This window comes from Poecilia reticulata, chromosome 20, assembly GCF_904066995.2.
Source record: "Poecilia reticulata chromosome 20, P_reticulata-male-v2, whole genome shotgun sequence".
In the NCBI taxonomy this organism is placed as follows: domain Eukaryota; kingdom Metazoa; phylum Chordata; class Actinopteri; order Cyprinodontiformes; family Poeciliidae; genus Poecilia; species Poecilia reticulata.
Genome location: NC_088849.1, coordinates 7,865,868 through 7,890,021, shown reverse-complemented (window position 1 = coordinate 7,890,021; position 24,154 = coordinate 7,865,868). Strand labels below are relative to the sequence as shown.

At 37.9% G+C, this 24,154-nt stretch overlaps 2 protein-coding genes across 3 annotated transcripts in view; one reads left to right on the top strand and one right to left on the bottom strand.

Annotated features, from left to right (window-relative positions):
- The first annotated feature begins 7,135 nt into the window (after nt 1–7,135).
- Nucleotides 7,136–20,309, top strand: tecrl2a (trans-2,3-enoyl-CoA reductase-like 2a). The gene is made up of 13 exons (XM_008438340.3): nt 7,136–9,832; nt 13,422–13,472; nt 13,583–13,634; nt 14,065–14,109; nt 15,335–15,438; nt 15,518–15,633; nt 16,680–16,785; nt 16,949–17,021; nt 17,455–17,498; nt 17,569–17,626; nt 17,741–17,829; nt 17,961–18,006; nt 18,784–20,309. The coding sequence occupies exons 1-13, from the start codon at nt 9,809–9,811 to the stop codon at nt 18,909–18,911; spliced, it is 936 nt and encodes a 311-aa protein (XP_008436562.1). The 5' UTR covers nt 7,136–9,808; the 3' UTR covers nt 18,912–20,309.
- abca4a (ATP-binding cassette, sub-family A (ABC1), member 4a) overlaps nt 20,007–24,154 on the bottom strand; it is a 39,340-nt gene continuing 35,192 nt past the window's right edge. For both annotated transcript variants that reach the window (XM_008438341.2, XM_008438342.2), the window contains 10 exons: nt 23,875–24,004; nt 23,649–23,769; nt 23,497–23,559; nt 23,285–23,391; nt 22,906–23,047; nt 22,547–22,681; nt 22,352–22,455; nt 22,173–22,265; nt 21,831–22,080; nt 20,007–21,093 (listed from right to left, as the gene is read on the bottom strand). In XM_008438341.2, coding sequence (XP_008436563.1) covers nt 20,974–21,093; nt 21,831–22,080; nt 22,173–22,265; nt 22,352–22,455; nt 22,547–22,681; nt 22,906–23,047; nt 23,285–23,391; nt 23,497–23,559; nt 23,649–23,769; nt 23,875–24,004 — 1,265 coding nt within the window. In that variant the 3' untranslated portion in view covers nt 20,007–20,973. The remainder of the gene's footprint in view (nt 21,094–21,830; nt 22,081–22,172; nt 22,266–22,351; nt 22,456–22,546; nt 22,682–22,905; nt 23,048–23,284; nt 23,392–23,496; nt 23,560–23,648; nt 23,770–23,874; nt 24,005–24,154) is intronic.

The window sequence follows — 24,154 nt, the reverse complement described above, 5'->3', positions numbered from 1 at the left end:
TCCATCATCTTTGCGGGGCGGCAGACTTCGGCGTTGTTAACAGCACACACAGTTGTGGCTGAGTGAGTTGTTTGGATATGATGGACATGAAGATGAGATCAAATGAGGATTGTGTAGAAAATGTTTAAGGCTACATGACTCAGTCATATTCACTGTCAGTATGGCCTCCTCCACCTAGAGTTGTTTTTGAATAACTTCCAGTTGACTTAAGGCTCCCACACACTTGGATGTACAGTTTGTGTTCAGTGACTCCGTGCAAATGGTCCGCGGAGATTTCACAGTCGAGTGGACCAATTGCCTACATTTCTCGAGACACATTCCCTCATTTCCAGCAATCTGAATAGATACTAGCAAGTTCGATTAACTAGTTGGGCCCCCAACTCTGTTTCTCCTCTACCAGGACAGCCACTGCACACCTTTCAGTACGGCAAAGACTGACAGTGTATACTGTGTGTCCTTGCAACATTTCTCCACCTTATCAGCTTGGTATTGCATATAAAACAATTCAATGTGAGGATAGTTTTTTACTTGGGTAATTTCTGTGCAACCCAGAGTACATGTACGTGGTAAAAATTTACCTTTGCACGGTTGACGTTTTTGGCAGATGTTCTCTTTGTGTCCGCATTGAGTTCACGAGAACCTGCGTGTAGTAAAGTACACCAGAGTATGTTGGGGCCCTTTACAGTTTGCTAATTACAGAATTCATTCAAGCATTCCATATATTTCCCTAGTAGTTGGTAGAAATACTTTTTAAAATGTACAGCATTTTAGAGCTATCTTTCCACAAGCTCATTGAAAGAGTTTCTGGAGTTTTGGCCCATTCCCTGTAACAGAACTGGTGTAACTGGACTCAGGTTTGTCGACTTTCTTGCTCACTTTCTCAGCTCTGCTTGTAATTCTTTTTATTGAACCTTAGATCAGGGCTTTGTGACGGCTACCCAAAAATATTGACTTTGGTGTCTTTATGCGACTTTGTAATTAATGTTGTATAATTACAGTCACTGCCCATTTGGGAGGCCCACTTAAGCCTGAGTTTTAACTTGAAACATTGCTTCAATGTAATGTTCTTTCCTCATGATACCATCAGTTTTTCTCCTGGAGTTAAACACCCACAGAAGATTGCAGTGCGACCATTTTACAAATGGGATAGTGTCCTCAGCTGTGCAAGCTTCCTTCCTTTTCCTCCAAATGTAACAATGATCAGGGACAACCATTTCGGTCGGTATCTTTACACAGTCCTCTTGTTCTGGGGTCAAACACGTTCTTCTGTGGAGAACAGAACCTGATTCCCTTCTGAACGATGTGACTGTGTTTTTATGATGTAAAGCATTTTGAACTGCCTTTTTGCTGAAATGTGCTACACAAATTAACTTGATTGATTGATTGATTGATTGATTGATTGATTGATTGATTGATTGATTGATTGATTGATTGATTGATTGATTGATTGATTGATTGATTGATTGATTGATTGATTGATTGATTGATTGATTGATCTAATAGAAATACTTTTGGTAATCCTAATTGACCTAATGTCTGACATTAAGAAATAAAAGAGCTATCTGTTATTTTTCTTTTTTGTTTTGGGCACCATGTGAATATCTGGTTTTAGCCGGTTTCTGGTTTTGCTTTGACCATAATTTTGATGCTTTCTTTGGAGTTATAGTCTGATTAAAGTTGCAGATTCGCAGAATTTCATGGTCCTTCTTTTAAGAAACCCATTAGTATTTTAGTTAGACTGAAAGGTTGCTTTTTGCCTCAGAAGGTGCATTAGAGAGCCTACCCTTTGTACAGTTCCCCAACATTTTTTCTTTTTTTTCTATTTTCAGTGGATAACTTTAAAAGAGAATTTCTAAATAACATATTTCACCAGCCGAAGAGAAACAATAAAAGGTGTATCTGGAAGGTGCGTCTGAATAATTTATAGTAATAGTGAAAAGTTATTTTAAATCAGTAAGTTAGTGCAGAAAACATCTCCTACAGCATCTCTTTCAGGCTTGTATTATTTTTATTATTTATTATACCTTATATCTTATTAAAAGTCACAGACATTCTTCCTCGGAAAATTACAAGATTTCATGAGGCCAACAGAAACTAATTTGGTTATATAAAAAGGTGATACATTGTGGCCATGGTCGCAAAACTTTGTCAATATTCCGCTAATGTTGCAACAATACAATTTTGCAATCATGGTGTTTCCATTAAATAAGGAACCTGATTAAAATCACACGCCAATGAGTTTGTCCACCTGATAAGTCATTAAAAAAACATTGTGATATCGTCCTCCAACTACTTCCTGTTGTCTTCTTCTTCGTGGATTGCACCAGTGGCAACATCCTGTTGTGATATTGACAAAGTTTTGTAAACTAGTGGAAAGGCAGCTTCTGATAATTTGAGGTGCCATGTCATCTACTGGTGTTGCTTCCCCGAGTTTCATAAGGTCCAAATATGTTGAACACGCTTGTATTGTTTTGTGTTTTGTTTTTTTCAATTATTGATTTATTTTGCAGACAAGGACTAAGAAACTCTTACAATGATTTTATTTAAGCTCATTTATTCATTTCAAGAGCTTGTTTTCTTTTGCCTTCTGATTTTTCTCCCCAACTTGATTTACGTTAATCTTTTTTTTTTTTTGTCTAATTTTTTGTGAATGTTTATTTAACAAAGCTCTAGGATACTTAAGGTGAGGAGGCCCCGAGAGGGAATACTCTCAGTCTTTAGTGTTTTGACTGTTTTAACATGGTGAAGACATGCCTCAGATCATAATATCCTTGACAACTTCTGTCTCATTAGTGTGTTTGATGGATTAATATTTCAAAGTATGATTTTCTAAGCTTAGCAATAATATTTCCCCAAAGAAAACAGGTAATTTGTCTGGTTAGCCTGATGCTAACTAGATGTCGTGCTAACCTGGATAGCATCATGCTAACCAGACAATAGAATTTCAAGTCAACAACAAATGGATAAAACATGGAAGATTTAACTAGATTCCTTAAATGGTGTCTGTCTTAAGTCGAGAGTTAAAATGTCTTGCAACTCCATTCACTTGTTGATATTTTGCCATTTGTTTTATTGACTGTTAAGAGTGTAATTTTGACACTTTCTCTGTATCACAGCGGTGACCAAGAATCTGCAAAAGAGAAATAATTGACCTAAATATTCCAGTTTCAGGTTCTGGCGCTTTGTGAAGTCAATGCATGTAAAACGGTTGATCTATTTCAAAACATATATAATATCAGTCAGTCTGTCAAGGCTTCAAACAAAATAATCTACTCACATAAGGAATCGTCTTGCTGTTAAATAAACGTACAGAGTTACATCTGCACCAATCAGGCGTCACCTGGCCGATATCAACTTGTGCCAGTGACGCTGCTGCAGTTTATTTTGTTTAAGAGGGTAGTTATGTTTTCACATTGACCCAGGTGGACTTTGATATCGATTTTCCTTTAGTGTAATAAATTCTCATATGAAAACTGCCTTTAGCATTTATTCAGAATAGCTTTTTCTGTTAAAGATTTGTTTGATCATTTGAAACCTTTGAATGTGACCAAAACGGCTTTAACTTTGACTGAAAAACAGAACAAAAAAAAATTTGTAAGGCGGCAAATACTTTTGAACTGAATGTGCTGAATGTTTCTTGTATTACAAAAACTAAAGCACTTTGAATTGCCTTATTGCTGAAAATGTGTCTCATGAATAAAATGACCTTACTTTACCTGAAGATGCATTCAAAAATAGGGGAGATTAGCTTTTATTGTAAGTTTTAACTTCCAACTTGGTCAATTAGCAGATTGATAGATAAATGTATTCATTTAAGATTAAATTGTTAGAATATATATATTTTTTTTTTTAATTAAAGGGCAATCCAAAAAAAACTTTTTTAGAGGTAAAATAAATGTAGACCTGACTGGATTTTATTTTGTTAAAACATTATCACATATTTTGTCCTATCCATGTGTGGACAGAATGTGAATATCAGGATTTATGCCAGATATAATCTTCGTACTTATTAAAAATAAATTACATCCGATTTTGTTGCACCTGTAGAACTTTAGTCCTTTGCTCTCCAGATTCAGTTCAGAACATTCTGTATTTCCATTTCAGCAACAACAAGAGGCAGGCTGAATAATCAAAAAAAAAAAAAAAAATCTGTAAAAAAAAAAAAAAAAGTATTTAGTGGTTGCTCGATGTGCCAGTGCGCCATCTTTCTGAACACGTTTACCCAAAGGCGCTGTGTCACTATCGCCCCCTGCTGGCGGAACGTCATCTGCACTGGGGGAAAAAAAAAAACGTAATCAAAGAGTGTGCAGTGGACCGTGTTGTTCATGTAATACAAAATCTCTCAGTCGCAGATTATTGTGCAGATTGCAATTTGCAGCAGCAGCCACGCCGCAGCGTGAAAGGGAGAGTAAATGTTGAATCAGGTAATTAATAAATAAATGCCTGTGCAGAGCAGCCGCTTCGACGCGAAGCAAAGTGCTGCACTTCGGGCGCTCCACCTGGCTGCTTTATCTGGATTCCAGTCCACGCTGCTGTAACCCTTCAAGCGCAGGATTCCTGGTTCCCGTGGGAACCAGGTGGTAGAACTGCTGCGGGGCATCTAGCTTTTTCATCGTCATGAAAATGGTGCACTGCAAATCAGCTTAAGGAGAATCTGCTGTGTGGAGAGATAAATGTGTCCCGGGAAAGTGAAATTATGATAAGATTTTTTTATATTATTATTATTATCATTATTATTGTTGTTTTTTTATATATATTTCAGGCAGGAAATAGTAGTGGTTTATTATGCATAGATGATAATGGAAAACTTACATTGAGGTCTTAAAGTGCACGCTGAAATAAATATGCAAGTTTAACAGTTGTAGATGTGGATGGACTTGTTGGTCCCTCAGGAAACAATGTGTGGAAGGAAACCCATAAACTAAATTATGGAGGGGAAATAAACCTGTTAGGGAATAGTAATTTCTTGTTTTGCTTGTTTGTTTTTTTATGAGTTTTTTTTTTATTTTTTTTATTTGGAAATCTAACATTTAACATTTTATGTATTTATTTTGTATGTTCATCGGGATTCATAATAACCTCCAACTACTAATCTGTTTCCCTGTTTCCCCGGGGTATAAATATGAAATCACATAGAGGAATGTTTCTTTTAGCCGCTGGCCACTGAGCTTGAAGAGAAATCCCATTTTTCTCACCAACACACATGCAGTGAGCAGGCTGGCAAAGGAGGCAGGAAAACAAACCAAGAAATATTAGTTGAAGGTCCGCTACGCCGCAACCACTGTTCAATTCTTTCTACCTGCTGGCTAGCTGTTCGTCCTCCTGTCATAAACATAAACATATTGTCTAGTGCTGAGCCTTTATACCCACTTTCTGTTTTCCATCATTCTTTTGCTCTTTTCTGACTAATGCAGAGCACCTTAAAAACTCTATTGTTTGCATGAAACATGCATGAAAGAATCAAAGCACCACTACAGAAATGTTTTGATAAAGGAATAGATGAGAATGGAAAACTTACATTGAGGTCTTAAAGTGCACGCTGAAATAAATATGCAAGTTTAACAGTTGTAGATGTGGATGGACTTGTTGGTCCCTCAGGAAACAATGTGTGGAAGGAAACACATAAACTAAATTCATTCAGTTGGAGGGGAAATAAACCTGTTAGGGAATAGTAATTTGTTGTTTTGCTTGTTTGTTTTTTTTATGAGTTTTTTTTTTTTTGGAAATCTAGCGTTTAATATTTTATGTATTTATTTTGTATGTTCATCGGAATTCATAGGAACCTCCAACTACTAATCTGTTTCCCTGTTTCATACAACTCAAAACAGTCGATTTTACATAATATCACCACTTTAACCTGCAGAGTGTGTTCCCTAGTTAAGTTTAACATCATTAGTAACAAACACTAAGTGTGAAACAAGAGATGGATATAGATAGAAATTTTATTAATCCCTTTGGGATTTTCTCTCAGGGAAATTGTAGTGAGGAAAACTTTCCCGTTCCCCCTGTTCTGATGATGTTTTGCCTGGGAACCCGACTCCTTTTAACACCGGGACGTTTCGAATACAAATCCAGTATCATCACAGTCTTTCAAAATGATGATGAAAAGTTTACCCAGCCCAAAATAAACTTCTGGTCAGACATGAATCCTTTAGAATAAGAGTTTCAGAGATGATGCAAATATTAATAGTTAAAGATCTGCCTTTGTTTGCTCCAATCGTTCTCAGAAACTGCTACCTGACCGGCAAAAGGAGGTTAGCCAAAGACTCATGGAGTTATTTCCCTACTAAATAAACCTACCCAGAATTTAAAGTCGCATTTTCCCATGTTTTTTTTACATCTTCACCAAGGGCACCTATAAATACATCAGTTTCTCTTTTTTTTTTTATAGCTAAAAGCAACATTTCGAGAAAGCATTATTAACCGGGGACAGGACCTCATTCTCGTATCATGCCCGAACTTTCTCCTCTCAGCAGAGCCTCCACCGGCTTATCGTCCGACTTCAGAGGCTCAGAGGTAAGCATGTATTGCACGAGCACACAGAGGCTTCTCCGGCGGGGTCGCGGCCTCAGATCTCCGCGGGGGAGAGAAGAAGGAAACGTCTCCTCCCAGCCGTCATCCCGGCCCCTCACCCCGCAGTGACTCCATTACGTTTAGCCGTAGCCTCTAGCGCCTTTCCATCCAAACTCCACATCGTGATAAGAAGAAGAACAACTCAAACTGCCCCGAGCCGGAGCCCTCACAGGTTAGAGGGTGATGGAGCTTGATGGAAAAGCCAGTAATGACCTTCGGGATCAGCAGGCGGCGGGCCCCGGCTGTGATGCGGCCTCGGACTTTTGATCATAGGCAGCAACTTCCACAACTTAAAATCTCTAAGCTGCTAAAAGGCAGAGCGCCTGCGTGTCCAGAAACCCTAAAAACAAAACAACAACAAAAAAGGTCTCTCTTTATTTCCAAAAACATAAGCAAAGTGTCCCTACCTGCTACATCTTGAAAACAGAAAAAAATGCTTCCATGTTGATTTAAAAAGATATTTCAAAGAATAAAAAATTCTGGTGAATTTTAAAAGCAGAGATGGTCGCAGGTCTGTTTATCACAAAGATAAGTTTATTACATCCATCCATCCATCCATCCATCCATCCATTTTCTTCCGCGTATCCGGGGTCGGGTCGCGGGGGCAGCAGCTTCAGAAGGGATTCATTACATCTATGCTTTATAATCTTAGAAACCTAAATGCTGCGTTTTCCTTCCAGCAACCAGCTCAACAGTCACAGAAGTACACTAACCCAACTCGCCAGTAGAGGGCGCTCTATGACACCTTATGAGAGGAGAAAAGGCCATTCAAGGTTGCGACACTTTTTGAACAGACCGTCATGTAGAACAGCTGTTGTAATTCCTGTGATAAAAGTTTGATAGATAGCTGAAAATGAAGCGCTGGAGTTGACGTGAGGTGACTGAAACTGAATGAAATACTGACTTTTAAGTTTTAATTTATCTCGTGCTGGAATGGGAGCAAAGGTTTCACCTTTCTCCTACATAATGCTCCAATAAAAGTCTCCATACCCCTTGAAATTTATCAATGAGTCTGAGCTCAAAATTACATGTATTTTATTTTAATTGTACGTGATAAATAGTAACAGTAGGGTTTAATTGTTAGGTGGAAGGAAAATGATGGGTATATTCTAAGTTTTTTTATATATATATAAAATCTAAAAGATTTATTTGTATTCCACTCACCTGAGTCAGTCTGTCCACTACCTGTTATATGCTGTATTAATGTGAAGACATTTTTTGAAAAAAAGCTAATGTTTATATTCAGCCGACACTACTTGTAAGAGCCAACAAGTAAAGTTCTGCCTGACAAAATGGCTTCACTTTTAAAAAGTTAAAATAAAACCCTATTTTATAAATTATGCCCATAAATGTGAATCTAATCCAGTTTAACATTTATTCTATTGTCAATCAGACTCACATCCAAATCCAGTTACAACAGTTCAGTCCAACTGTGGTAAAGTGCAGTCGGGAGTTGACAAATCATAAAGCGCTCATTAATAGGAAAAAGCCCCCAGCACAACTAGACTCGGCGTGAGTGGTCATTTGTCTTGACCCACTGGCGGTGAAGACAGTAAAAATAACATAAAACAATGAAGCACTCGACCCCTGCAGAATTTCCATCAAAAGAGAGAGAGAGAGAGTGAGAGAGAGAGAGAGAGAGAGAGAGAGAGAGAGAGAGAGAGAGAGAGAGAGAGAGAGAGAGAGAGAGAGAGAGAGAGAGAGAGAGAGAGAGCGAGAGAGAGCGCAACGTTATTGGCAACAATAACTCCAAATAAATGGAGAGGAAAGATGGCAGTGAGAAAAGGTCACTGGTGTGTTTTCCAGCAGTCTATAGCAACATTACTAAAATCGATAGCTAAGTGTTCTGCTAGAAATATATTAATTTGACAAGTTTTGGCCATTCAGAGATTTAAGTGTTGAAAGAAATTTAAATAATGTACAATTAACAGCGTTACCTAAAATAAATAAACACACTACCTACTTTCCCCGCATCTCTCACAGGCATTATTAATTGTAGCAATATTACATAATGATGTGAGATGTGCAAGAATCCTATCTTGTATAGGATTAAAATTAAAAATCAAAGATTAGGGCAAGAACCTTTACATTAACACTGAATGTAAAGAGAGACGTAGAGAAGCTAAAGCAGTTCTAAGGTGATCAGGTAAAAAGATGACACGCAGCCGTTTTCATGTCATGTAGGTCATGCAGTCTTTCACATCTCCAAGACGTTTCAGTGTTCTAATTCACTGATCAATTTGATCTGTGAAAACTAAATGCTGAGTTTTCCTTCCAGCAACCAATAGTTTGATCATTTTCATCTGCATAATAGAAATTTTTCCTCTCATTCAATATTTGTACAAAGTGGAGTCATGTTAACAAGAGCAGTGGTCCAAACATTACGCCCTGTGGAATTCCATATATAACTAGCCCAGCTGAGCCAAACATATCCAGCTTACTGTAGCAAAAGGTGAATTTCCAAGTTTGAAGTAGGCACAATTAAAAGGAAAAAAGGAGGAAATCTGAGTACAACATTAATCTATCCTTACCTCAAAAATCCAACCTGACTGCCTTAGACTATTCTTAGTGGATAGAATAGTTTCCCCCAATCCAAAATTTGTGGGTTCAATTCCAGTTTACTTCTGCCACATGCAGGACACTTAACCCCAAGTTGCTTAGTGATCTGTGAATAAGTCTATGAATGTGAGAGCAAATGGAGGATACAGCTCTAATGTAAAGTCCTATATAAATTTAGTCAATTTACCACTGACATCTTGGCATATGCTTGTGTTTTTATATTCTCCTTTTCTACACAGTCCATGCCTGCAGAACATCTCATAAAATGTGTGTACATCTGTGTACTTTCCTTTGCTCTTCAGCAGTCTCTGTCTCCAGAGGAATTTATCCCAGTTTGCACAAAGCCCTTTCTCTAAAGACACCTTAATTAAGAGAAAAAAAAAGAAAAGAAAACATAATGTTCCAAAGAGGAGGAGGCGGCAGCACTGAAACAGAAAGGATCAGACCGTATGCTGCAGGATGTGTGGAGCGCATCTTGTGATTCTGTGTCCTGCTGCCTCTCGGATCAAGGGAGGGAGAGAGGCAGAGAGGACTGAAAAGAATAAGGGTCAGTCCGGGGATTGTCCTGAAAAGGAGAGGAGCTATTTCTGACTGGGTGTGTGAGAGGAATGAGTATCTGTTCTGTGTTTCTTTTTTTGCCCGTGTAAAAAGGACGTAATTATTACCAAGCAGCACAATGAGCAGAACCACGTTCTTTGAGGTAAGTCAGCGCACACTTTTTTTACTGACTGACACGTGACCTTTTTAAAACAAAGAAACAAGTCTTGTGTAAAAATGTAAAGGAGATTTAAAAATGAAAAGTACAGCAAGACAGTTGGGCAGCTTTAGAAACGTAAGCAGTGTCAAGAAAGTGTAAACTTTATAGGCCTTCTAAACTGTGTCTTGGTTTTGTGTTCTCCATTCACTTTACTCATGTCTCATGTGGTCTGATGAGCACTAATGAAGAAAAAGACAAGTCATTTTATGCAACAGCAACAAGCCCACAATCTAAAGCTAATTACAACTTTGCTCTGGGAACCTTGCCATTGCCAGAAGCTCAGCAGCAAAAATGGAGAGCAAATTAACAACTATTTAAATAGTTTATTAGAGGGTGACGAATCCTGATCTCTTGAGAAACATGTCATTCTGATAGCTTTTTTAATTTTCATGAGAAAGTATTTGAACTTGTGTCCCTTCTGCTGAGGATGTAATTAAAGGAAGTACTTGTCTTCAGAACAGAGCAGGCTTGTTTGTTGTTTCAAGATGCTAAGCTAACTAATTGTTCAGCATACAAAAGATACTGGCATTAAGCGTCCTGCCGTATTAAAGAGAACAGACATTTTTAAAGACAAGAAACTTTCATTTAACTACACCATAGCATTACACAAAAAGCCACTGGGTTGAAATAATACAATATGGCTTATCCTGCTAAACTAGTTCTGGGTCAGACATGGACCACGGCAGAATTGAACTATGAATTTGGCCCATATAAATTTACTTTTTTAGTTTTACTTCTGAATGAAAATTGCTAACTTCCTATGTGACATTTTTGCAAACAGTTAACTAACCCTCACTGGTTTTAGCCAAAGTCTCTGGCATTAGCCAGACATTAGCGTAACCAGCTGAGATTAAAATTGTTATACATTTACAATCGTGTTTGGTTAAAACAACCCAACTTATGTCTACTATTTTTTCAGTCAAAACAAATTTCTTGCGTAAGATTGACAAAATACAATCTGTTTACAACCCGCTTACATAAAAATCTAATTCTCATTAAAAGTGGTTGGCGAAAGCTGACACACAAACATTTCTACATAATCACTATTTAACTCCATCGCACACAAGCGCTTCTTGTTTATATTTAATGGGGCAAAAGTGAAGCATCAACAAATGTACACGCCAACATTTATAGCCCAAACTAATTTTGCATGAGTGTCCCTGTCGGCCAAACGCTTAGCTGATTTATTTTAGCTGGGCAGCCGTTTGTAGTAAAAATAAAATAAAAAAAATAGCTCCAATAACTCTGTACCACTAACTGACCCGAGTGAAGGCTGTGGTGTCATAATAACCAATAGTGAGAGCAATTATTTGTACAATATACTTCTCAAATACTGTATACTCGTAATATAAAATAATATTAATGTCTGGGATTATTTTTGCTACGTCTTTTTGTAAGTTTTGCACATCTTAGATTTGGAGTGGTCATAACATATTCAGGTTGAAAAGATCAAGTTTGAGATGACAGATATTGAACACACTTAGTGACACCCCTTTATACTCTCAAACTTACAAATACATTCATGAAAAGTTACTTGGTGACTATATAACATCCACTCCAGTCTTTTAATGTAAAGCCCTGAAGTCTATTGCTTAGTACTTTACTTTAAACCTCAATGTACAGACAGATTTGTGCTGGTTTAAAGTCCTTCGATGGATGCTCTTTTACAATGCACGTGGCATGACTCATTTTCTCTTTCTTGACTGTGCACTCAGCAAATCCTCAGGTATCCATTAGTGGATTATTACACTGTCCAGTAAAGGAACCAATTTAGCTGGGACAGCTCTGCTGAGCAGCACAGTACGGAGTGCTTTCAGGGCAAATTGTGGGCCCATCCAGCGCCCTCCTTGCATATGCTGTACATCACCACTGACGTGGACTAATTAAGACAGAAAAATGCGCGCAAGAGAGACGCACAGATCTTTTGAGGGGGACAATCTTCATTATTCAGAGCAAGAATGTTATGCTTTGAACATTTTGGATACCTAGAAGTAGGAGTAGTTACAATGAGTCATTTATTGGTCATTTCATCCAAAAGATTTAAAAATGAAAGGTATTCTGCAGAATTGGCACCTTAATTTGGTGGAAGGGTTTGAGTCCTCCTATGAACCTGGAGGATATGTTGTTAGGCGGTTCGGTGTGGCTCCTGGTAGGGTTTCACCTGGCAAGTAGGTCCAACAAAGAGCAGATAAATCTTTTTTGATGACGCAAAACCTCAATAACTCAGTGAAATTTGGCTGGACCACTTTAAGTCCACATCAACCAACCCTACAACTGATCATGTGTTGCTGTTTTTAACTTGCCCTCCGTCGTTCTTGAATTCTATTTACCGAGTGTTTTATTGATGTTCTCTAAGAAAAATGTAGAATAATGAAAAGCTTAAATGTTATTCATGCAGAATAAGTTGTATCTGACTTTAAGCAGGTAAATAAGCAGATCAAGGACTTGTAACCGTAGAAATAACATTAAGTCATAAGGAGCTAAATTTACCTGTACATTAAATAGATCGATGTTAGATGTATATTTATTTTGTAAGAGGCAACAAAAAAAAACTTTTAAAATATTGCATAGGTCATAACATTCTTCGTTACTTTCTACTGTAGGATATGTTAATCAATACAGAGTTACAGTAAGTTTTAAATGCAGACAGTAATATAATATTTCACGGCATAAAAATGATAATAAACATCTCAGACACACCGCACGCACCCCTTAGCAAATACCCAGAAAAACACAAATATATTCACTCACACTCCACTCTTGAAATGCATGAATATTTTGCTTTTTTTAGTGTGGAGAGTAAAACATTTCTACAAAGGATGGGAAGCCGTTGTAAAGATTTTTTAAAGTTCAAACTAGAATTTTTACCAAGAATATGAGAGTGGTGGTATCATGCATTTTCCATCTGCAGATTCCATCATGAATCTGTAGATTTTTTTATCAAATGAAGCAAGAAGTCGAACTGTTTTACATGACAGAGAGAAGCTTCTGATACAGTACAAAAAATGAAATGTGAAGCAATCGTTGCATTTAAAGTTTACTGGAAGCTTCAATAGTAAGAACTTTTTGAATGTCTAAAATGCTTGAAAGTCTGAATTTCTTAGCTTTTTGACATGGGTTTTAAAAATTGCAGTCCGGTATATTTACAATGATTTACATAAAATTATATATTTGTAGATATAATTTATTTGAAATAAAGATAAGAGTTGACTGGCTATTGTTAAGTGTATAATGGTGGCTCAGAGGGTAGATTTTCATCCTGTAGCAGTGGGTTGCTGGTTCGGTCATTTTGCTGTTTTGCCCTTGGGCAAGGCACTTCCCCTGCTTTTGCTGCAGATAGTGACAAGAGGGTCTTGTGATGCCAATCGCATGTCAGCCTCACTTCTGGTAAAGGTGAATGAAGTGCTTTGGAGTCCTCTGACTTGATAAAGCGCCACACAACTGCAGACCATTTCCCATTCATTAGGACAACAGATTGCTCTCCATTATTAACTAACGGGGTGGTAAAGGTAATGTTTACATCATTTTCCAGGTGGAGGTCCTTGATGCCACGACAAAGGAGCAGCTTTGTTTTTTAGATAAGGTATGCCGACCGATTTTGGCGTGAACTGACACACAAGCATCAGAGTTTAAATAAAGACTCATGGGTATTAATTCAATGGGACCAATACTTTCTGCTTGCATTCTGATCAGGTGGATCCTCACTCTACAATAGGAGATATTAAGAGTCTGTTTTACAAATCATGTGAGTTTTTATTATCATTATTATTATTATTTGAATACCTCTCCCTGTAAATGGATTTACTGGACAAAGACGAAAATTAACACACTTGTTCTGCATTGAAGTTCCAACGACCTGAACACACTTGATATAAAACCTCTTCCCCGGAGGGGTTTCTTGTTCAAAACAATTTCCTGTTTGTTTCCTCAAAGCCTTGCAGTGGTTTCTGCCGTAAGCTCGTCTCTGGTCAAGAGATGTTGCTAAATGTTTGCCAAGCCTGAGGCTGTCGGCTTCTATTAGAGTCGAGCAGCTTAACGTTATTCCATTGTGGTCAATTATTGCAAGGCCTCCAGCCAAAAACTCTTTATGTAATGCAAGCTCCATCCAGCAGTGCCTCTGTGTGAATGTATACGTATTCTGTGTGTGTGTGCGTGTGTGTGTTTTTTCTGCTCAGATCCTCAGTGGTACCCAGCAAGACAGGCACTAAGACTTGATACAAGTAAGTGGCTATTTTGTCATTTCAGTATTAAATGCATGTATTACAGGTACTTCATAAGCAGCATAAGAGCTAAGTGGTGATATAATCTGTGTAACTGTTTGCTTTTTTTTTTTTTTTGCCATGTGAAGGTTAACGTGGGTATAACTGGGGCAACTGGTAGATTTAGATTGAGGATTTTCTAAGTATTAGCTTTTTGTAGAGATGAAAAATGATGTAGAGTGCCTTAAAAAATCGCAGTCCTTTTAACTTGGTCACATTTGTCACTTTACAAACTTCATGGTATTGTGGCTGTGTGGTTAGAGTAGTCGTCTTGTGATCGGAAGGTTGTAGGTTTGATTCCAGCTCCCTCCTGCTACATGTCGATGTGCCCTTGAGCAAGGCACTTAAGCCCAAACTGCCTACCGATCTGCGTATTGGTGTATAAATGTGTGAGTGCGAATGGGTGAATGTGACTCTAGTGTAAAGTGCTTTGAGTGGTCAAAAGGACTGGAAAAGTGCTATTAGTTCAGTCCATTTACCATTTTATGGAGATTTTTAGTGACACACCATGAAATAGTGGCACAAAATAGCATGGGACTTGTCTTTACTAACTATGCTCAATTTAAATCTGTAATTTAGGATTTAAACAGACATACAGTCTTTGTAAGTCTGTATGTCTAAGTTTCACTGTCCTGCTTGAAGATGATCCTCCAAATCTGGGGGTTGATAACATTTTATGTGGCCCTCAAAACTTGAGACACACAAAAACAGAGCCGTCAAGATAACGTTTGTGTGCTTAAATATTAATTTGTCAATCAAATCAAAGCAGTTTTTACTTGTATACTGCCAAATTACATCATTGTGAAAAAAATATTAATATTGTTTAATCTTATAAACAGCTATTTATTAATATTTATTAATATTTTAACAGTTTGTTAAATTCTGCCACAACCAGCCCTTTGAGGACATTTATGATCTTATGTGGCCCGAAATGAAAGTGAGTTTCAAACCGCTGGTTAAAAAGGCTTTCAAATTTACCTTGCTGTGAAAAATTGCACAGTTTGAATTTCCTCATAGAGCTATTAGGGACAATTATCCCATGGGAAATTCTAAAAATGCCAACCAATTAGCAGGGCACACTATCTATAATTTGGACGAAAGCTCCAAATAGAGAGAGTGTGAACAAAAAACTTCCATAGAATAACTCAATAAACATTGTATGTAAATACTTTTTTCCCTTTTTAAGGGGGAAAGTCGCTCAGAGATGATGAGATCTTGCAGAACCTACCAGTGGGAACCACTGCCACCATGTACTTCAAAGATCTCGGGCCACAGTTAGGTTGGACTACAGTGAGAAGACTTTACTAATTACTAATTACCTTACTTACATTATAACACCAGAGTTGATACAAGCCTATTTTGTTTCCAGGTCTTTTTTGCTGAGTATATCGGAGCCCTGCTCACATACCTCGTCTTCTTTTTTCGAGTGCCATATATCTACTCTCACACATACGCCCTCATCTCCAGTCCCCATCCTGTTGTTACGTAAGTAGAAAACAAAATGTCAACCAACCAAAGCACAAGTCATAACAAGCTACAAGCCAAAGTCTGTTTCCTGTCTGTGCGATTAAAGTCATTTTTCCAGTTCCCTGTTTTTGGATAAAGATAATGATAGTTGTATTTACCTACTCCCTCCAACCAAGAGCTGGTGAGATACGTGCGCTCAAAGCAGCGTTTTTCCGATTTTATTTTTTATGGTATCACTAGGGAAAACAGCGCACTCTAGTGGTGGTAAATTGTAAGGTCCTCAATTTCTACTCGACTACGTAGGACATTGAACTGCAACAATTTCTAAATAGACAATTGTGATATTCCTCCGCTTTCTTAGCCTAACAATATCTGTGTTATAGATACATTAAAGTTATGTTTCTGGATAGTTTCCGGGCATTAAGGCACGGAGAACCACAGGAATGTACCATATATGAGGCTATAACAACAATAAACATGCAAAAGTTTCCTCCACTCCCTTGACTTGGAGAGACACAAATGATGGCAGTGGGTTGTTATATCTAGTGTACAGCATCTTGTCTTTCGGAAAACAGTGACGCAAGTCTGGTCATTAGTTTTGAAGTATTTAAGTTTTTCTACTGAGCCACTAAAAGGACATTAGAGGAAAAAAATAAAGTTAAAAATAAAGAGTTTTTTTCTCTTTAGGGGCTCCATATTTTTCTTTTGCTAAACTTTCTTGCATACATGTGAAAATAATCTCAGCAGATTGATCAAATTAGATAGATACATACATCTGGCAGCATCCATCAACCTAACCATAGAAATAATAAATACATTGCTTGGCTAAAAAGTGGCATGAATCTTAACAGTCTTTTATGGTCTTAAGTTTCAGTAGTTTTGAATCAGGTAAAAAAGTGAGTAGTTTACTGCCTTCAATAAATTTCACTTACTGGTGATGTACCATCTCTCTGCTACACGGACAAGAAGATAACTTCACAGAACCTCCCTTTTAAATTTTTAAACTATTAAGCACAGTTTTCATTTACCTTAGACCTCTGACCTTGTCTGGTTTTGTCCCCCAGACTGGCCTGTGTCTGCCATACGTTCCACTATGTGAAGAGGCTGATGGAGACCATCTTTGTGCATCGCTTCTCCCATGGGACAATGCCACTCAGGACGATAGTCAAAGTGAGTTTCACTAACCCCTCTGTACAACCGTTAGCTAGAGGACTTAGCCCTTGATGAATGTTGCTGTACAAAATTACATAATACTTCATTTGGAACTTTTTTTTAACAATGATAATAATAATTAACAATGTTGTCTTCAAATTTTGTTGCTCCTTTTCTGTAGAACTGTGCCTACTACTGGGGTTTCTCTGCCTGGTTAGCCTACTACATTAACCACCCTCTTTATACACCTCCATGTAAGTCCAGCGTACTAGAAAACTCAAATCTGTTAAACTGAAATTTGTTGGATTTACAATGAAATTATGTCATTTCCATTATTGCACTGTTATTAATATAATTGTTGTTGCTACATTAGAAGAGTGATTGGTTAATTTTGAGATGATGGCAGAAAATCAGCATCTTTGGAAACAATAAGGCTCATCAAGTCCTCTATCATGGTATTTGTAAAATGTGCATTAATTGCACACGGCAGCATTAGGCTAGGAGGCAGTTTCAGACAATTTTGCATAACTTTAATAATGGTACTATCTGACTTTAAACATGTATGTCCCCACGCAGCCTTCCCATGTCAAGTATTATTGCAGTTATGGACCCCACAAATACAGGAAACCATGACTACACAATAATAATTCTTATGTTTTTATGTGTTGTGACATATTTCTGTTACAGCATATGGAGAACTTCAAGTCAAGTATGCACTATTCACATTTGCGGTACGTAAACTCAGGCTCACACTGGGCAAAGTTAAACTCAAGACTTCTGATCTGTGAATTTCTGCTTTAGATGTGTGAAGTGGGGAACCTCTCCATCCACATGAGTCTGAGTAACCTAAGAACAGAAGGTGAATTGTTGATCTTTTTTTACATATATAAATCCCATTTTTTAAAAGAATCAGGCCAACTAAAGTCCTTTTTTCCTTCCGATTGTTTATTTTTCTCGTTTGTGGAAACATCAGGGTTCAGAGTGAGAAGGTTTCCTACGCCAACCAAGAACCCCTTCACATGGTTGTTTTTCTTCGTGTCCTGTCCAAATTATACTTATGAGGTAAAATTTACAGCAACTATTTTATACATTACACAATATGACATGTACCGTACATTTTTGAAAGAGCTGTGAAGTTTCATTGTTTAATTATAATCCTAATATGTCTGTACATTGTCATTTGACATCTGTAGGTTGGATCTTGGTTGAGCTTCACAGTCATGACCCAGTGTCTTCCAGGTATGTGATGCATTCATCTATATTTTGACAAAACCAGAGACTTGCCAAGAAATCAGCTGGCGACCAGAATTAGGAGATTTCCAGCTCAACTGGCCAAGACCCTTGAACAACCAGTCTGAAACTCAAACAGATCATCTTCTTCTAATTAGTAATTGGCCCATGAGTGACAGTTTTCAGGCTGCAATTGCTAACAACAATCTTCAGTGTTGAGGTTGTTACTGAGGGAAGACTCAAATTTTGCTATCTCCAGTGTCAGTGAGGTAAAGGAAAAACAGAGCTGTAAAAAGTTACTGAAATGTCAGAAGTTTATCCTCACTGTAAGAGACTTTCAACAGTTAACAGGAAGGTTGAACACTTCTTCTTATAGCCTTGATGGGTTATAAAATACGCAAAATTTGGAAATGTAACCAGCCTATTGTCTGTCGTAGAGTTAAGCTAAAGATATACATTATTTGAATATACTCACTGAGATTGATGTTTTAGTCACTGTAGCCTTGCTAACCACACTAATCACTAATATAAGAAATCAATTTACAATGTGAACTTCGTAATCATTTTGTGTTCCATCTTATACACATTTGGACATCACTTTTGTTTCTAAAACAAATAATTCACGAATGCTAATGACAAGTAGGGTAGAAACAATATTTTCAATGCTGTTCATAGATCATAATTTGGAAAACGGTATCAGCCGGTCATAGTTTTATAAAAACCAAAGATCAAAGATCGCCTGTTACATTAACATGTCGTAGCTTTTCATTGTGTCTTGTCTTGCAGTGGCAATATACACTTTGTTCGGGTTCATTCAGATGACGATCTGGGCCAAAGTGAAGCACAGAGCCTACATACGAGAGTTCAAAGACTACCCAAGGGTCCGGATGGCCATTATTCCCCTGATTCTTTGATAATTGCTTAGACCTGTGCTATTGTTTTCTCGAATCCAGCACTATGCAATTTTAATACTGATGGGCTTAAAAGACGCAATAATTTAGAAATACACTACAGTTGAACCTTCAAAACCTCCTGAGAACATTTTATTTTATTTTCAGTTTCAGAACACATAGACCAACATTTTTAGCAGTGACATAAGTGTATCGTTTTGCCATGCAGCTTTTAGCTTTTGTGCTAAAAATTAAGCTGTTCAGATCATAATACAGAATGAACGATTGTAAAAAACAAAACAAAACAAAAAACAGTTAATTACTGCATTTTCAGCTTGACAAAGAATTAATTTTAGTATATTCATATTAAGCACAGATGGACACTGTAAGTGATTTCTATTAATCCAAATGTGTCCAACTGAAGTCCTGCAGGGTTGGCGTCCTGCATGTTTTAGTTGTGCTCCCACGCAAACTCAGATTCAGCAGCTGAATTAGCTCCTTATGATGCCATCAATTTAGGTGGGAACATGTAAATGAAACTTTTATATCATTTCTGGTGTTTTGAACCAGAGAAACATCAGCTTGCAGGACTTTGGTCCCTCAGGACTGACTTTCCAATGGATTCTAAGTAAATGTATCACTTTCTCTGTGTTTTATTTCCACTTGTTGCAAGATTTTATTTATCTGGCTAGCTTTTTCAGAAAAGCTTGAGGAAGTATTATTTTGCATCTCTATCATAAAACCAGCAAATTGTTCTCATTTCATGATAATTCATCAACTCTTTTTTTTTTGTTTTATGAAGATTTTAGGAATTTTAGCCAACAAATGTTAGAAATAATGGTTGTTCTTTGTAAGTAAGTGCCTAAAGTAGCAAACCTACAAACTAATATTAAGAGTTTAGAGTCGCTTTTGTGCTCTCAGGGGGGATGCTGCTGAAGCATTTAGTCATTAAATTGTCAAGCTTTTTACTAAAAACATTGAATGTGCAGCAACCATTTGACATCAACATGTAGATGCTTTCACTATGTAGTTACTATAAAAAACATTATTCTGTCAAAACTCAGGTTTTATAAAAAAAACAATTAAATGTGACTGTAACTACAAATAAAGGTGCACATCTTAAAGAAACATGCACTTTATTTTATTTGATGCTTCTCATAGAAACATTCACATTCATTCCTCACCTTCTAACGACACCAAGTGTAATAAATGTGAGCAAACAATCAGAGCTGGACATGTATAAGAAAAGCATTTAGAAGATTTAAACATTTAAAAAAAAGTTACAACGGGCTGAAAAACGAGTTTGCAGCAGCCAAAGGATTTTGTAATAATCAGTAAATGTATTTCACTAAAAAACTGTCAAAACACGGGAGATTGTGACGCTTGTAATCAATAAAGTGCAAAAAAAATATGAAAAACTAAGCTTGTTCAAGTGCTTCATTCACAGGTATGTAAAGGCAGTTGGAAAGTTTCTCGCTTGGCATTTGAAGCAGAAAGTACAAAGAGCTACGCTTTCTTCCCAGCCGACAGGGTCCGCATTTTCTGATGTTCTTTCGGAAGATGTCCCCGTCCTTTTTCGTTAGCGGTGTGCCGATAAAACCTTAATTACGGAAGCACGATTAACAATAGTCACACCACTTTTGCAAACTTGGCAGCTTTGTCGCTATATTTAGCGACTTTTCAGACAAAAAAAAGAAAAAAATCGGTATCCTTCAAAATTGGAATCGGCGGGTCAAGATTTTTTAAAGATCGGCGATCGGCCAGAAAACTGCAATCGGTTCACCCCTATACATTTCAAGTCTGTAAAACCCGGTTCTAAGGCGAGCAGGGCGCGGAACATGCAGCAGGCACATAAATGCTCCACTAAACTAACTTTGTTTCATCAAAACGCAAAAGAGGAAAAAAAATTGATTCACACGACTTCCTTCTTCTACGCTTGTTTTAGCCAATTAAAACAGTCCGTTCAGTTAAATCTGATGTCAGAGCTTTTTTTTTTTATTTTTTTTTAACTATACCAGAGTAGAAGCAGGTCTCTAAAATCAACGAAGCAGTGAAGCGAACACCCGGAGCGCCCGTCCGGTTCGGTTTACTTCCTGTAAGACTTGATGGCCGTGGTTTCAATGTACCGTTGTGCACCAGCAGCTTTTGGGTGCAGAACAATGGTGTCGTCCTCTCTGGACTGCTGCTTGGCAAAGTTCACAAACACCTGGAGAGACAGGTGAAGATCAGATGAGAGCAGACTGGAAAAAAAGCAACTTAGTGTTTTAACATCATAGTTAGTCAGAAACACAAGCAGTGGCTTCAACACTGTAGATACCCCTGATGAAATTCCACGTTTTTGTGATGTAAAACCCCCCCAATAAATAATAGTAAATCAGTTTAAATTTAATGTAGCATGTATCCTTTACAATTGGGTTGGATTAAAATATTCCAATGTGGTGGAATGAACCGAAAAGACAAAATACCCACGATACACGGTGTTAGTGGCATCATGATGTGGGGTAGCTTTTTATCAAATGCATCTATTTTTTTTTCATTGCATATGAATAAAATTATGAAGAAATTCAAATACGAGTTAGCTTCGACCCAAAACATTCAAGGGGGTGAAGGTAAAGAGGAACTTCATTTTTCAAACCAAAAGCTGTTTTTGAATTAAAATGGGCTCCAGCAAATTATCAGTTTAAGGGTGTACACTAGATTGCCATTTTTAATTTTTATGTTTTTCCCATCACAGATTTGTTTGTTTTCCTAGTTGAATTATGCAGAACAGGTGTCAAATTAAAGGTTGAAAAAGTTTGAAATACCTTTTTTCATATGATTTTTACTTTTCAGAGAATACATAGAGGTGTACACTTTGCAGGACCCTTGTAAAATTTTATACAGAGGTCAAACGTAGTAGGAAAGAAAACTCAAACTCTGTATTGTTTATGTGTGTATATTGACCTGGTCAAGAGTCGTCTGGGACACAGAGTAGTCCTCTATGTTTAGCTTGTCCTTGTTAGCCAAGACCATTTGAAATATCCTGGCCAGCGATGGAGAGGAGATCTTATACTGCAGAGTGTTGTAGTGCTTCTCCCTCTGGATGGAACCGGGGAAGGTGCTCTCCATGAATGCCTCGGCTGGGTTCAGGTCGGGCAGACAGCCGGGCTTGGCCGCCCTGATCTTCATGGTCACCACGTAGCCGTCACCGAACCTGGATCGCAATAGTAATATTATCAAGTTATGCTTAGCGCAGGTTGGTTACTGTTGCTAGAAACGAGACGAGCGTAAAGTGCAACGACTGACTTGTATTTGAGATGCTGAATAGTTCCCACACATTTGAAGGATCCATTAACCATAATGGCTAAGCGGGTACAGAGTGCTTCACATTCTTCCATGCTGAACGAAATAGCAATTGCATTGTGAGGCAACATCTGTAAGCTCATGCATGTGTAGAGCTCAATCCACAGCAACCCTTGGTTTACCTATGTGAGGTGAGGACCACTGCTCTTCTGTCCTGAATGACACTCATGATGGAGTTCCAAAGGAAGCGTCTGGAGAGGGGGTCCATGCCTGTGGTGGGCTCATCCTGAGGGACAGGAAGTAAACCACGACAGCCATATTTATACAGCAGAGTTTTGTCGGTTCTACCTTGAAATGCCAGATGGTTTAATGCTCACCAGCAGCACCAGAGCAGGACAGCCGATCATGGCAATGGCGGTGGAGAGTTTCCTCTTGTTTCCGCCGCTGTAGGTCCCAGCGCTTCGACCTGCGTACTCTGATAAACCCAGCTTCTGGATGGCCCATTCAGCCACCTGAAAAAGATAGAATACATATATATATATATATATATATATATATATATATATATATATATATATATATATATATATACATACACACACATGCACACGCACACGCACACACACACACACACACACACACACAGATATAAGCTTTGTGGAACATTTCATTCTTTATTTACCCAAGAGAAATGCAATAAATGATGGTCATCATAATGAAAGCTGCATCATCTCACCCTGCTGATCTCAGACTCTGGGACCCCTCGGAGGCGGGCGTACAGGTGCAGATGCTCTCTTCCTGTCAGCAGCTCGTCGATGGCACCAAACTGGGGGCAGTAACCCATGTTCTGGTGGACGTCCAGGATGTTGGTCAAAATGCTGAAACAGAGCATGGCATTAAAAGGCAACTTAGCATTGAAGATCGGATGAGAGAACAGATTGCTACAAAGCTACAATCTATGACTTAGAAAAGTGTCCACATCTTATCAAATGTGTGGTTAAAGCTGTGACTTGATAAAAAAAAAAAAACTAGAAACAGACTCAATATGTCACACTATCTACTCTGTGTCACCTATTTTAATATTGACATTAAATCGTATTGTTTATATCGTGAACCTGTAGCCGGAGACAGAAGCCTCTCCTGATGTCACGTCTATGTCTCCAGTCAGCATCTTAAACGTTGTGGTCTTCCCGGCTCCATTTACTCCCAGCAGGCCAAAGCACTGCAGATGAAGATGAAAAAAAATAAAAAAACAAATAAAAACTTATCCGACTGTCTACTGCTGGGAGCAGCTGTTCAGGACGGATTTAAAGAAAGCGGGACACACCTCTCCGGGTGAAACTCCAACACAGATCCGATCCACCGCGGGGATGATTGTCCCTCTGTACGTCTGGTCAGATAACAGCAGAATGAATCATGACTTGTTTAGTTTTCGATTGCTTTATTTCTGTCTAATTCTCACATATTGAAATCTCTCACCTTAGACAGGTCTTTTATGCGTAAAATATCAAATGTATTTTTACTCCTGTGGATTCGCTCCCTTTCCTCAGCCACATCTTTATCTTCCTCCAGGATATGAGGCTTTGGGCTATCTGGAATCCTATAATTATAACAAATTAAAATAAAAAGCTTTCTTTGTAAATCCAAAATCCTGGAAATGACATTACATCTTAGAAAAGTGTTGTGAAGTTTTCCTGTCCTTTACCAGTGATCCAGGAAGAAGCGGTACTGAAACAGGATGTTGAGGATGAAATAGACAAATCCCTCCACGGCCATGCAGAACAGGTTCTTCCCAATGAAGTCCCAGTTAAAGGGATCTGGACTGTAATCCTCACCTGAGGCGGCGGATAAACACAGCATACTTGTAATATCGGTTCTCTTATTTGTAGCTGTTTCAGAAGGATGTACTTGTACATGGCCTTGTATTCATACACATCAAACTTTTTTTTCCATTTTGTTACTCAATATTTACAGTCCTCGTGTGT